The sequence below is a fragment of the Sinocyclocheilus rhinocerous genome, unplaced genomic scaffold (genome assembly GCF_001515625.1).
Source record: "Sinocyclocheilus rhinocerous isolate Xijiao unplaced genomic scaffold, SAMN03320098_v1.1 scaffold1639, whole genome shotgun sequence".
In the NCBI taxonomy this organism is placed as follows: domain Eukaryota; kingdom Metazoa; phylum Chordata; class Actinopteri; order Cypriniformes; family Cyprinidae; genus Sinocyclocheilus; species Sinocyclocheilus rhinocerous.
In genome coordinates this window covers 51,740-67,107 of record NW_015632472.1, presented here as the reverse complement: position 1 = coordinate 67,107, position 15,368 = coordinate 51,740, and the positions used below count along the sequence as shown (strand labels likewise).

Sequence of the window (15,368 nt, the reverse complement as noted above, 5' to 3'; positions counted from 1 at the left end):
GTTTTGTGCTCCAGGGACACATATAACAATGTGCCAGAATTAGCCAGAAGGCTATTTTGCATCTGCAGTCCCTGGACTGATGGTAAAATTGTCACCCTAAAAATATGATGACATTATGATTAAAAATTACATGGTCAAAAAAATTACAAATTAGAAAAAGTTACATTTGATTAAATATTAAAAATATGACATTTATTTTAAAATGACAAGGGTCAAAAGGTGTTATTTTAGTATCATAATGTACTATTGTAGCTTTCATTAGTATTTTGAATTAGTTTTTGTTTTTTTACTTTCCGTGTTCATTTAAATTTTAGCTAGTTTCATTAATTTTGTTGTGTTTTTGTAATTTTTTATACTAGCTTGTGTTGTTTTATGACAATGTCTATATAGTTTTTTATTAATATTTTTTTCAGTTTTAGTTTTAGTAATTTTAGTATTTCAACTTAACCTTCAGGAAAATTACAAATGCCTTGGCAGCTAACTGAAATAAAATAAGTTTGGTTTTTATATTTTTGTTTCAGTTAACATTGATTTATTTATTTACAATTAACTTAAGTATTTGTCTAGTTTTAGTTAACTATAATAACCCGGGGTCAAAACAAACAAACAAAAACACATTAAAAATGACATTTGGTTAAAAACATGACAAATTTAGGAAAAAAAATGGCATTTGATAAAAAAATTTATAACGTCAAAAAAATTAAATTAAAAGATGAAACATACATGCATTGACGTTTACAAAATAAACATGCGTTATAATGTTGATATTGTGAATATTAATTTTGAGGCAAATTTAAAGATGCTCTAAGCTTTTTTTATAGAAAAGGTCTGTCACATCTGATTTTTAAGTATTTGTCTAGTTTTAGTTAACTATAATAACCCGGGGTCAAAAAAAACAAACAAAAACACATTAAAAATGACATTTGGTTAAAAACATGACAAATTTAGGAAAAAAAATGGCATTTGATAAAAAAATTTATAACGTCAAAAAAATTTTAATTAAAAGATGAAACATACATGCATTGATGTTTACAAAATAAACATGCGTTATAATGTTGATATTGTGAATATTAATTTTGAGGCAAATTTAAAGATGCTCTAAGCTTTTTTTATAGAAAAGGTCTGTCACATCTGATTTTGTAAACAGCACAAATTCATCAGTGAGTGGACCACGCTGTTTTAGCCAATCAGAACCATGTTCAGGTTTGCTGACATCGGATTGGATGGCTTGTTTCTGGAGGGCGGGGTTAGCTACAGAACTTACAGCAGTCTGTTGCATTACCGTTTACAATTCTATGTAATTGGGTGTATTCATTATCTCATTATTATTTCCCTCTGTTTTTCCCAGGTTCACCCACTCCAGGCATCTCCTGGTCGAAGCTGCGGGCGCCGTTGCCGTGGCAACACAAGGTGAACGGCGGGATTCTGACCCTTAATAACGTGGGTCGGCAGGACTCAGGTACAGCTGCTCTGCAAACATGAAAAACCATGTCTGATATTGCCTTATACTCGACTCAGTTGGGTCTCTCTGTGTGTCAGGCCAGTACATCTGTAACGCCACGAGCGCCCTGGGCTTCAGCGAGGCCTACGTGCAGCTGGAGGTGGACTGTGAGTGACAGAAACACACTCTTATCTCTGCTGACCTTGTCGTCGCAGACAGACGTTTACATTTGAGTCAGATGGTCACAGGTCAGTGTAAACGTGGACTTCGTCAGGCTCAGAGTCAGCTGCGGTCACTGGACTCCGGTCGTATTCTGGGAACCTAAATACATGGGAAGCTGAAAAAGAGCAGCAAAAGTCATCAGGTGGAGTTTAGTTTCAGATAAAGGGAGAAACTGTGTTTGATAGCAGCATTAAACTCAGACGAATGCAATCACACACAGTCAGGGAGCGCAGCGAAAGAGAGCATGTGTGTAAATGATAATGTGCGGAAACATCACTTATTAATCATTAATCAAACAGTTTTCATGAGAATACATGTTCACAGTCACATTGCACACCACACAAAAAAAAAGATTCTGCAAAAAGAAAATGAAGCCAGTTTTAAGACATTGGAACATTATTGTGTTTAATTGTCATAAAAAATGTACAGTAACATTATTTAAACACTAGATTTATAACTTAAATTAAAAATACATGACAAAAATACACATTATTATTAATGTACATATTTTTATGACAATTAAACACAATATAGTAATACACAGATTTTAACTTTTTAAATAAATTTAAAAAATACATCTTAAAATTAATATATTGTTATTACTATTTATGGTCGTTATGACAATTAAACAATACAAATAGTTGAATAACTTTATCGAATTTACTTTATGAATAATTTAACTATTTAATAAATAGTTGAACACAACTGTTTTAAAAATACACAGTGTTATTATATTTATGTATTTTTTATGACAATCAAATAATACAGTAAATACACTGGTTTTTAACCCTTTTTAATAAATAAAAAATAAATTTTACAGTAGAGTAAAATAAACCTGTTTTTAAATAATTTACAAAAATACATAATAAAAAATACACTTTTGTGTGCATTTATTTGTTTGACAATTAAACAATACAGAAAAAAATACACTGGTTTAAAAATTTTACAAATGTACATTATGTGATACATAATGTAGCCTATACATTAAAAATACATTATGAACACATTTTGATTGTTTTGTGTTTTCATTTATAAATACAGTAAACTACAATACAGTAAAGAACACTGTATATAAAATGATACAAAAATCCAAATCTTTTTTTACAGCAATGAAAATTAGATTTATTTATTTTTTGACCAAAATGACTCCTAATGATCCTAATGTCCCGTTTACAGGATTTTGCTGTGAGATAGAGATAGACATGTTCGTGACAGTTATCATGAGATTAACCCATTGAACCCATCCCTCATATGCACTGTGTCTATGAACCGTCTGCTCTCGTCCTCAGCGCCTCCGTACACCACCACACTGACGGAGGAGACAGTGGCTCGTCCCGGTGATGCCTTGCGTCTGCAGTGTCTCGCTCACGGCTCTCATCCAATCCGCTTCCGCTGGACGCGTGTGGGCGGAGCCTCCATGCCGCCGGGGGCGGAGACCACCAAAGATGGCCTGCTGAAGATCGCGCAGCTGAAAGTAACAGACAGCGGCACGTATAAGTGTGTGGCGACCAATCACGTGGGCTCCAGTGAAGCGCTGACCAAAGTTACTGTGAGAGGTGCGTCAAACTCAGGGAAGACTTAGGATGTGACTTGTCCAAATACCCACAATTGCGGCCTTGGCCACTTGAGAGCGCGCGACACAAAGTGCGCAAGACTGTCCCAGGTCTTAAAGGTGCACTAAGCGCTTTTTGCCAAGCGATGTTGATATTTGAAAGCACCAAAACAAACACATACCCCAATAGGACCTCGCCCTTATTTTGAAATCTCCGCCCCACACGCACGTACACAACCTTGGCATAACGACGATCGCGGAAACAAGTGAAGATGACACACAAGCATATTCAAACAGAAGCCAACACAGATAAGTTGTGTGAAACAAAGCAAAATCAATGTTACTCACCTATCAAGAAGAAACAATGCAACCTCGGCGTCCGATTCAAGCCCTTCCCGCTTCTTGAGTTCTCTCCAGCGCTGGAAAGCTGCTCCGATATTTACGCGGGTCCTACCTCTTGCCTGATCGTAACCCTTCTTTTTAATGTTTTGCTTCTCTGATATTTCCATCTCTCTATCTATAGTCGTTCTGCTAATATCCGTCTTGTGCACTCAAATTGAGTGCTCTCTTCTCTCGGTCATTACAAGACACGCCCCCTTACTGCTGATTGGCTACAAGTGTGTTTTGGGACTCGATCCAACGCTATCATCAAAAGTGTTTTTCAAAAGTCACTTAGTGCACCTTTAAAACGACAAAGCACAGCGCCCTTAACGCACACTAAATCAACACTAACTTGAAAACTGCTCCGGAGCGCTATTCGAGGCTTAGTGTATCCCATCATGCATCATGTTTTGGAATAAATCGTGACACTTTTGCCGAGATCTCGCGAGAGGTCACGGAAACCTTTCCGATGTAAGTTAAATATTAATATAATAATTAGACAGGGCCAATTATTACATATAATTTGGTAGAAAAATTTGCACGTTTTATGGTGCAAAGATGAGTAGTGGTGATATTTATTTTGTACAACGTTTTTTATACTTAATTAGCACCACAAATTAAATTGTCATGTTATAAGGACTACTGAACAGACATTTAGAAGTTGATTTTACAATGCAAAGTATTTAAAATAAAAATAAAGCTATATAAACACTTGCATTTGTACAACACTATAAGTGTGTCCCATCAGGTAATGAAAAGTTGTACACACACTTGTGGTCTTCATCCTAACTTGAACACTTGGCCCAAATACAGGAAATACATCATAGAAGTAGTCAAGTGGTCAAATGCAAAGACCACAAGCGTGGGTATTTGGACAAGGGGATTGTCTTACTATAAGGAGATGAGAGAGTCTGTATTACGGGCCAAATACAGGAAATACGTCATAGAAGTAGTCAAGTGGTCAAATGCAAAAACCACAAGCGTGGGTATTTGGACAAGGGGATTGTCTTACTATAAGGAGATGAGAGAGTCTGTATTACTATTCCACTCTAAAAAATGCTGGGTTGTTTCAACCCAACTTTGGGTCAAATATGGACTAACCCAGCTGTTGGGTTAAATTTTTACATTAAATGTTTGACCCAAAAGTTGGGTTAGTCCATATTTGACCCAAAGTTGGGTTGAAACAACCCAGCATTTTTTAGAGTGTGGAGAAAGCGTAACGGCTAACTTGGATCACGTGTGCCTTAATAACCAATCACATTACAGCCTTGATTGCTCACTGAATTTCAATCAGAGTTGTGCGACACTCAATCACAGTTTACGGATCCCATAGAAATGAATGGGAAGAGCCGTAAACTCAATCCCATCTGTCACAAAAAGTCAGTGACTTCTCTTATAAAACAGAATTTTTTTTCGTGGTAAACTCTAAAAATAGTTAAATCCAAAAGTATTGTTTAGTGTTGAAGATTAGCAGATAGGCTGTCGATTCATTAAATGATAAGCCGTTTCTGTTTATTCAGTGTAGTGAAGCCTATACTCCATTGACATCCATTTAAAAAAAAGCGGCCTAAGCAGAAGGGTTAGCATTAGCTGTTACGCTTTTTTGGCTTAAGGTTGCAGGCTTGCCTTCTAGTGGCTTTGGGGAAGATTTTAAAAATATGTTCATCAAATGTAAAACACTTTGGAAATCACTAGCACTCCATTAAGTGGTTAAAATAATAGTGTTTATGTCATTAAATCCTCAGTTCTTCTCTCTCTGCTTTTACCTCCCAACAGCTTAATCACAGACCTGCTGATTGTAAAAATCTACCCATTAATTATGAGGACATCAGAGACTTCAGACCTACAAGACGATGAAGCTCGGAGACGAGACAAACGTGAAGTTTTGCTAAGGTGTTCAGAACAGCAGAAAAAATGTTTCGTCTGTTCATATTCTGCTATTTTGAATATTTCTGAAATGTCACGATGGAAAGATGCTTTCACTTTGGCATTCAAGTCAAATAAACACATAATAAAAAGTTCATAATAAAGACTGTGTGATTATCTTCCATTGGATTTCCACAAAATTCATTACAAAAAATAAATAACTAAAAAATCTAAGACTGATAGTGAATAATATATAACTTAAAAGAAAAAAAAAGAATTTTAAAAGAACTCATCAAATTCTAATCACATTGACTTTAGACTAAAATTAGATACATTCTGGTTAAAGGGGTCATGACATGCATTTTTTATTATTATTTTAATATGCTCCTTGAGGTTTACTTACAATGTTAATAAAGCTTTTTGCACAAAAAAACGAAGAAAAAACAAACAAAAACAAATAAATGTGGAGAAATATTCTGCCCCTCAAGCGACCTGTTTTAAGAGGCGTGTCCTTTAAGGCTTGTCAGGAATCAGCCACTGTTATGATTGGCTAACGGCATTGCATAGGAATCATTATCATCGCCCCCTCGCTATTGCATGTTTTGACAACATGATTAAATAAAACGGTCATTTCCAGACAGAGCACCATGAAATCATTTACTTACGGTTTGTGACGCAGCAGCAGTCAGATCTAGTGCCGCTTCATCTTTAAACAAATGTTTCTGTGTTGCTCTGGAGGCAGTCATATGCAAACGACTGCGCCCGCGTGACGTCATCTTGCCCCTCGGATCCAAAACAAGCCGTTTTCTGAGGGTTATTACATAAATGCTTTTTATTGATGATGAGGTCATTTTAAAGGGAGTTCACCCAAAAATTTAAATTCTGTCATTAACATGAACGATCCCTTTAAGTTATGAAACTTGCAGGATGTATTAAGCATACAAAGACCTCTTCTGTGTCAAAAGATCAAGGGAAATTTGGTTTCTCATGTTATGACCCTTTATATTTCTCAGTATTTTGGCCAAGAGCTGTCCAATTAGACATGAAGTGATAGTCTAACTGACATGCATAGCATGGTGTTGCCTCCTTCGGGTCAAGGAGGAGTGTTGCAAGCTGATTAGTTGGATCTGCTCATGAGAGGATATATAGTTCAGCAATAGTCAGGTAAATTTGCATGCTAAGGACATTATCATTGAATATGGTAAAGCAGAGATTGTAAACACCTAAATTCACCTTTTGACCTTAACAGCAACCTCTACGGAGAGCGAACAGACTATAAGAGAGTCAAAGATATAGAGCATCGGTCATGTCCTGGATGACGAGAGGCTTGACCTTTAAAGACACATGAGAGCATTCTGCTGGGAGACTTCGCACAAAGCTTTAGACCTGCCGCACACAGGTCTTCTGTCGCTTTCTGTCTGTTCAATACGGCCGTTCCAGGTGTGAGGCGTAAGCTCACTCAGACGAATCAGCTCATGTAGTTCACACCAGGAATTGAATCAAATATGCAGGTTACCTCTCATTGACTTTGGAGAGACTTCAGCTTAAATGCAAGCAGCGGCTTTCATTTCCTCATGTAAGAAAAGGTTGTTAGTGAAGATGAACCAGTTTGAATCAGTCTTCCGAAAGAGGTTGTTTCTCTAGTCTTTAATAGGGCTTTATACAATACAGATTGTGTTAAAGCAGCTTTACAGTGTTGCACAAAAAAAAATGTCAATAAACCAAACAAAATTCAATTCTGCTGTGAAGCAGTTCAAAAAAAGATGACAAAAGTAAACAGTAAATTTTTCAGCTAAAGTCAGTTCATTGTTTATTCAGTGACGTCTTTGTCCAGCTCAGTTCAAAAATCCAATATCAGACACTGATCTGCACATTACAGTGATTTTTTCATCCAAATGATTTATTTCTACCCAGTAAATAATGTTCTAGAGACATTTTAGTTTAAGGGGTTATTTTTTACAACCATAAAATAATGTTCCCGTAGCACTACATTTTTACACAACCTAAAATTATGAATCTATGATGATTCTGGGGCAGCGTGTTTCTTCTTGTGGGTCTGAAAACCCCATTTATAAGCGAATCTCTCGCCGCAGATGGAGCAGCGGTAAGGTTTCTCTCCTGTATGCATTCGTTCATGGATCTTCAGGGAACTTGATATAGCGAAAGTCTTGTCACAAAGTGAGCATTTAAAAGGTTTTTCTCCTGTATGAGTCCTCTGGTGTTTTTTTAAGTCACTTAGCTTATAAAAACTCTTCCCACAATCACTACAGGGATACGGTTTTTCTCCTGTGTGAATTCTAAGATGAACTTTTAAAGAAAATGAACTAGAAAAGCTCTTCCCGCAGTCGGAGCACAGGTACGGTTTCTCTCCGGTGTGAATCCTCTCATGGGTTTTCATGTGACTCGAATGATGGAAACGTTTCTCACAGTGTGAACACTGATATGGTTTGTCATCAGAGTGGATTTTTTGGTGAAAATTTAGAGAACCTGAGCTTATAAAACTTTTCCCACATTCACTGCACTGATACGGCCTCTCATTGGTGTGCAAACGCACATGTTTCTTCAGACTAGATCCCTCGGTGAAGCTCTTCTCGCAGTGAGGACACTTGTACGGCTTTTCACCCGTGTGGATCCTCTTATGACGTGAAAGATTTTGTTTGATGTTGAACAACTTGCCACATTCACTGCACTGATGCGGCCTTTCGTTGGTGTGTGTAAATAGATGGTCCTTCAGATTAGATCCCTGGCTGAAGCTCTTCTCGCAGTGAGGACACTTGTATGGCTTTTCACCCGTGTGGATCCTCTTGTGAACAGAAAGTTTACTATTGTTGCGGAAAAACTTGTTACATTCGTTGCACTGGAAAGACTTTTCCTCGTGTGTCTTTATATGAGCTCTCATACAATGAAGAGTGGTGAAAAAATCCTTCCCGCACTGTTCGCAGCGAAACTCCTTCTTCACGCTGTGCTCTTTTGAATGAAGTGTTTTATCTGCTAAGGTAGGAAAACTCTTGCTAATGAAGTCTTTCTGTTCTCTGTGTTTTTTCTCATGTCTCATTAAATGACCCTGTTTGCTGAATTTCTTTCCATAGTCCATCACTGTCCATTGCTCTTTGGATGTAGATGCAGTTTCTCCAGCATTGTCTGAAAGTAACAAAATGGTCATAAAATATTTAACTTTCTCTTTAAATTCTAGAGCTGGACGATCCGTCAAAATAAAAATGAAATTATCTTAGTGCGGTTATCAAACCGCAAAGGCTGTGATTTAAATAAATAGAAAAAATGATGTGTGGCAGTGTTGCTAGATTGGGTCGACAATTTCCAGCCCAAAAGCTCACCAAAACATTAATCGCCAAAATACTGTAAAAAAGTTATGTTGTCATGACAACCAAGGACCATTTACCACCTTAAAACTAAATAATGATAACAAAATAAAATTATAAAAATGAATCAATTACCCTGCCAGGTAAACAATACAACAGCAAAACATATCAAAACAAGGCAAATACAGCAAAAAAACAAACTATTGTTTCTACCCATATTATAAGTTATTAAAATACGTCAAATATTTGCAAAAAACGGTAAAAGAAATTACCATACTTCCCTCCGAAACACACACCATTTAAAACATCATCTGCAAAACCAGGCCAATTCAAGTCCAGAAAAAAAGGTGTAACGGTTCAAATTATTTATGGTTCGGTTTGTATCAGTCACTTAGGGATGTAACGGCATGAAAATTTCTTATCACGATTATAGTGACCAAAATGATCACGGTTATCAGTATTATCACGGTATTGTTAAAATGGGCTGGAAACGTTCAAAAAGTACTGACACACAAATCACTTCAAGTTTTATATTTAAAATCAACGAACAACAAATAAAATGATTTTTGTTTGCATAATCACTAAAACAATAACATTACCAATGTTTAACTAATAGCACGTTCAAATATCTAATTCAAATGTTCAAATAAAGCTTTGAAAAAGTTTCATAAAATGGTAAACCTCACATTTCAGTCTTTAAATAAAGAAAAGGGTTAAGTCAAAATGATAATTGATTAATCAATGATTATATGTATTTTATCCGCTCCATAAAGAATTCTAGATAACTTATCTGAATTGTTTAAATAGAATCCATAAGCTTGTTTTTCATCAACTGGTCAAAATTTAGGCTACAGTAGGGCATGCAAATTCGGTCCGTTTTTTGGCCAGACAGAAACTGAATGTGAATGTAAGTCTCTGTAAATCCACTCTCTGACAGCAGGTGGCGCTTATGGAAAAGCTGAATTAGAGCCGTTTCCCGTGAACTCCGTAGACAAAGCAGCATTGCAATTAAGAACACTTCTTTAGATATTACATGGAGCGAAGATGAAAACAAAATGCCATCGAATCTTTTCTGAAGACAGTCAGAACCTTCAGAGGTACATTCATATAATGAATTAATTCATATATTCATTTGTATAATTCCCGATTTATGTTTCTGCCGGTGGGTGCCCAACCCCCATTTGCGAAGTGAAACACAAGGACTGCATATATATTAGTTACCAAATAATACACACATTCTTTCTATGAGGGTTGTGCTTCACTAAATAAAATGATTTAATAAATACCTGTTTACAATAAGATTAGATTATTACAAATACATGCGTTGTCAGATTTAAGTTGAACTGCGGTGCAAGTGCGTGCCGAACCGTGGGTGCAGAACAGTATGGTTTGATTTTTTACCATGAACCGTTACACCCCTAGTATAGGGCTCCAGACAAAAAAAATGAACTAAGGAGCCATTGGCTCCTATAAGAAACAAAACTAGGCGCCAAATAATTTTTTTAGGTGCCACAGAATAAACGTGTTTTATTTGTATTTTTTTGACACTATCATTTCAGTCTGTTCAAGTTGTGCACGACTTCGCACGTCTGTCATTTTCAATCTCTCTCACGCTGCACAACTGGAGCTGCGTTTAGCAGGTGTGCCATCAGAGATGAGGACTGATTGAAAGTCTTTTTTCCACTAAAACTTTGATACGTATCGTCTCGGTTTATTACGTCAACGTAACAAAAGATGCGATTATAAAACAATCAGGAAAAAAGGCAAATTTTTAAGTCATAACATGAACATTTATATAGTCGCCAGTGGCGACCTCAGCAAAAAGTTCACTCGCAAATTAAAGGAACACTCCACTATTTTTGAAAATAGGCTAATTTTCCAACTCCCCTAGAGTTAAACAGTTGAGTTTTACCATTTTTGAATCCATTCAGTCGATCTCCGGGTCTGGCGGTAGCACTTTTAGCTGTAGCTTAGCATAGATCATTGAATCTGATTAGACCGTACTATGGGTGCAGCAGGCGCAATGATATTACACAGCACCTGAAAATAGTCCCCAGCACGCTCCCTGTGCTAGAAAATCGCAACTTTTCATTTTCCGTCGGTCTTAGTACACGATGTAACTACAGAAGTGTCAAGTTTTAAATAGAAAAAATATAGAAACTCTTTGGTCATTTTTGAGCGAGATGCTAACACTCTAATCAGATTCAATGATCTATGCTAAGCTACAGCTAAAAGTGCTACCGCCAGACCCGGAGATCGACTGAATGGATTCAAAAATGGTAAAACTCAATCTGTTTAACTGTTCCTTTAATATTTTTGGACGCAAATACCGCAAAAACCGTTTTAGTAACAGTAGTACATACACAATATTTTACAATTTATTAATAATTCTGTTAACTTGGCATATCATGGTCATAAAAAGAAAAAAACATACCTGGAAGAACGAAGTCACCATCATCATCATCTTCATCATGACACTGATTTAACCTCAAAAGGATTGTTTACATACGACTGAACAAGAGCTGAACTACACAGAACTGACTTATTGAAGAATACATGAGAATATTATCACATATGTCTATTTCAGATGTGTTTCAATATTGAGCCAGCTCAAAGCTGGACATAACTCAGATATCGTCAGATTTCAACACTAGCGATAGAAAAATAACGACATCCACGTATAAACAGCTAAAACACATTAATAACGTAACACTTACCGTCTGAGTGCTCGGTCTCCTTTCTTTCTTCAGTGGTTTTACCGGAGAACTAAAGATCGTCAGAGCGCCTCCTACAGTACGAGCGATAGATGAAGAGAAGAAACGACGCTCCCGCTGGTGTGTGGAGGGCTGCACCAAACCTAATTTATTTTATTTCAAAAACACTATTTCAGTGGCGTTGCCAAGACATGAATACAATATATCCATATATTCATATCATATATAATTATTAAATAAAGTAATCGATCATGTTAGTCAGCCGGTCAATCAAAATGACCGTTAATTTTTGAATTACACGAGTTGGCGGCTTTCTGGAGGACAGGACAAGAGAAAGCGCGCGCAGAACCAGAGAAGCGCGGTAAAGAACACAACAGAGAGAACACTGTAAACTAGCATTTTTAATTGTATTACACTGCTTTACTGGCTGTGCTGAGATGTTATGAATGGTTACTAGTAAATAATACAGACTTAAATCCCATTGCATACAGACCAAGGTGCTGTAGCTGATTAAAGTCCCAATGAAATCAAAATTGAAGTAAAAAATTTGTATATAGCCTTAAGGTTATCTATAAGCTTGTGTGTTCCAAAACAAGGACAAAAGTCACATTTAGAAGATATAAGCATTAATTTTAGTCATTAGTCTCATTTCCACCAATATGAATCAACCATTTTGATGACATCACCCTGCACTTCAGCTTCTGGTCCAAATGCTCTCAAGAATATGTGCTAAACAAAACCATTGTTAATTTGTGGTTACCATCCAACCATGATTGTCAATGACAAATTTTTGTAAGGGAACATGGAAAGTCAGAGAGAATATTAGATGCGTTGTTGGTGGTTAAATTATTACCGACATTAAAACATGTCCAAGATTCACACCTGTAATAAATGTCATTGTTAATCCCAAAAAACTGATACTGTGACATATTGCATATTCATGTCTGGATCATTTCAGTTTGTGTAACAAAGTGACTGAGGCCAATAAGGGTCATTTGATGCCATCATGTTTTTCAGGAAGTATTTAATAACTGCCAAAATAATTAGGACTCGTCATTCTGTTACTGTGATTAAAAACCCATAAACACACATTGTACTCCAATATCTGCACATTACAATGAATTTAAAGTAAAAACATAGGATTCATTTTTACACAGTATGTAATGTTCTAGAGCAGGGGTGTCCAATCCTGCTCCTGGAGGTCCACCATCCTGCAGAGTTTAGTGCCAACACACTTACCTGAAGTTTCTAGCGAGTCTGAGTCAGTTTCATCCCCTATTCCCTCAATCACTATTAGTCCACTTGAAGGAGTCAATGAAAACAAGTGAGTGAATTCAAACACTGAGTGTGCCGGAAGGGTTTATTAATAATTTGAAACTTAACTGCAAGTTCCAGTAGTAAGATTAAAAGATTTATCTTGATCTCTATCAAAGAAACTAGCATGTATAAACCTTAATAAAACAATTTAATAATCAATTAAAAGGAATTTATGCCTGTATGATACTACACTGTGGCCACATTGGACCAGTGGTTTAGAAAATGGAGGGATGATTCAGCTGCAGATGCCATCTTCTGGTGAGACACGGAAATTAATTTAGCTCGAACATCATGGTGCATTATGGGTATTCACTAGCTGTTGGTGTACATCATTTGTCCACTCATTATTGCGGTGCATTGTGGGATTGATTGAGCACACTGTGTAAAGTCCACTGTGGTCTTGGATGCCATTACAAATGGCTGTCTTCTCAAATAGTGCCCTATTCAAGGGTACAGTGGTGATTCCAGACACAGATCTTGATGAGCTGCTTCAGGTGTGTTTAATTATAGTTGGAGCTAAACTCTGCAGGACAGCGGCCCTCCAGGAGCAGGTTTGAGCACCCCTGTCCTAGAGACATTCTTGTTATAGGTTTTACTTTTTACAACCATAAAACAACATTCCTGTAACACTGTGTTTTTGACAACCTAGAATTAATTACATGATGAATCTATGATGATTCTGGAGCAGCGTGTTTCTTCTTGTGTGTCTGAAAACCCCATATAAATGCGAATCTCTCGCCGCAGATGGAGCAGCAGTAAGGTTTCTCTCCTGTATGATGTCGCTCATGGACATTCTTGACACATCCTCGAGCGAAAGTCTTGTCACAATATGAGCATTTAAAAGGTTTTTCTCCCGTATGAGTCCTCCGGTGTATTTTTAAGTCATTTGCGTTAATAAAACTCTTCCCACAATCACTACAGGGATACGGTCTTTCTCCTGTGTGAACTCTCTGATGAATTTTGAAAGCAAATGATCTAGCGAAGCTCTTCCCGCAGTCGGAGCACAGGTACGGTTTCTCTCCGGTGTGAATCCTCTCATGGGTTTTACAGTGAGCCGAAAGATGGAAACGTTTCTCACAGTGTGAACACTGATACGGTCTTTCATCAGAATGCATTTTTTGGTGTAACTTTAGAGAAGCTGAGCTTATAAAAGGTTTTCCACATTCACTGCACTGATAGGGATTTTCATTGCTGTGCCTGAGTAGATGTGTCTTCAGATAAGATCCCTGGCTAAAGCTCTTCTCGCAGTGAGGGCATTGATGCGGTCTCTCATTGCTGTGCGTGAGTAGATGTGTTTTCAGATGAGTTCTCTGGGTGAAGCTCTTCTCGCAGTGAGGGCACTGATATGGTTTTTCACCCGTGTGAATTCTCATATGAACAGAAAGATCTCGTTTGTTGCGGAAAAACTTGCTACATTCGTTGCACTGGAGAGACTTTTCTTCGTGTGTCTTTATATGAGCTCTCATACTATAAAGAGTGGTGAAAAGATCCTTCCCGCACTGTTCACAGCGAAACTCCTTCTTCACGCTGTGCTCCTTTGAATTAAGTGTTTTCTCTTTGAAGGTCGGAAAACTGATGTTGCATATCTTGCAGGTGAAGTCTTTCTGTTCTGTGTGTTTTCTCTCATGTCTCACTAAATGACCGTGTTTGCTGAATGTTTCTCCACAGTCCGTCACTGTCCTTTGCTCTTTGGATGTGGAGGCATTTTCTCTATCAGAATATGAACCAGCGCTGTCATCTGAAAAGAACGAAATTTGCATAAAATATCAAACTTCTAAAACTGAATGATCAGACAAAATAAAACAAACTGTCTTAGTGCCAGTGGCGTAGCGGACGGGCACGCGGGGTGGGGGGGCATGTTGGGGGGCCCCGCGATAAGACGATGGGGTGCGTTGAAAGAGGAAAATCATGTAGCCTATTGACAATAGCCAGAGCTATTGTCAAAAGCATTAAATATTGTCATTATTAAGAGTATATTTGGCATTTCCAATTAATGTAGGCCTGTTACATTCTGGCTATTATTATTAGGTTACTTTTATTATTAAATTAATATTACAATTAATTTGCTCCGCAATAATTTCATAGCGCATCACCGCATAACTGACGCGCTGTGAGGATAATAAAAGATTAGGCTATTAGCTTAGGCTACTCCTCAATGAAAATGTTTTTTAAAACAGGTCTATTATAGCCTACAATGAATTATAGGCCTATAGCCTAAATAAAATTGCTAGCACTTCAGTCATCAATGAAACTTAAAGGGATAGTTCACCCAAGAATGAAAATTTGATGTTTATCTGCTTACCCCCAGGGCATCCAAGATGTAGGTGACTTTGTTTCTTGTTTCAAACTTTGTTTTGTTACACAAAAGATGATTTTTAAGTCCAGCCGTTGCAGTCTATCAGTCGTATAATGCATGGCAATGGTAACAAAATCTATGAGAGTAAAAAAAACATGCACAGACAAATCCAAATTAAACCCTGCGGCTCGTGACGACACATTGATGTCCTAAGACACGAAACGATCGGTTTGTGCCAGAAACCGAACAGTATTTATAT

General features: G+C 37.2%; 2 protein-coding genes across 5 annotated transcripts in view; one reads left to right on the top strand and one right to left on the bottom strand.

Annotated features, from left to right (window-relative positions):
• sid4 (secreted immunoglobulin domain 4) overlaps positions 1–5,617 on the top strand; it is a 12,902-nt gene extending 7,285 nt beyond the window's left edge. Inside the window, exons 5-8 of the mRNA XM_016555535.1 lie at positions 1,258–1,459; positions 1,540–1,608; positions 2,953–3,219; positions 5,373–5,617. Of these exons, the coding sequence (XP_016411021.1) occupies positions 1,258–1,459; positions 1,540–1,608; positions 2,953–3,219; positions 5,373–5,377 (543 nt within the window). The 3' untranslated portion in view covers positions 5,378–5,617. The remainder of the gene's footprint in view (positions 1–1,257; positions 1,460–1,539; positions 1,609–2,952; positions 3,220–5,372) is intronic.
• Positions 5,618–7,227: 1,610 nt separating this feature from the next.
• Positions 7,228–15,368, bottom strand: part of LOC107742519 (zinc finger protein 239-like) — a 31,963-nt gene continuing 23,822 nt past the window's right edge. For 2 of the 4 annotated variants that reach the window (XM_016555522.1, XM_016555523.1), the window contains exon 4: positions 7,228–8,603. In XM_016555522.1, coding sequence (XP_016411008.1) covers positions 7,480–8,603 — 1,124 coding nt within the window. In that variant the 3' untranslated portion in view covers positions 7,228–7,479. Of the gene's footprint in view, positions 8,604–11,216; positions 11,248–15,368 lie in introns of those variants that run through there. The other 2 variants (XM_016555524.1, XM_016555521.1) reach the window with 2 other exon arrangements.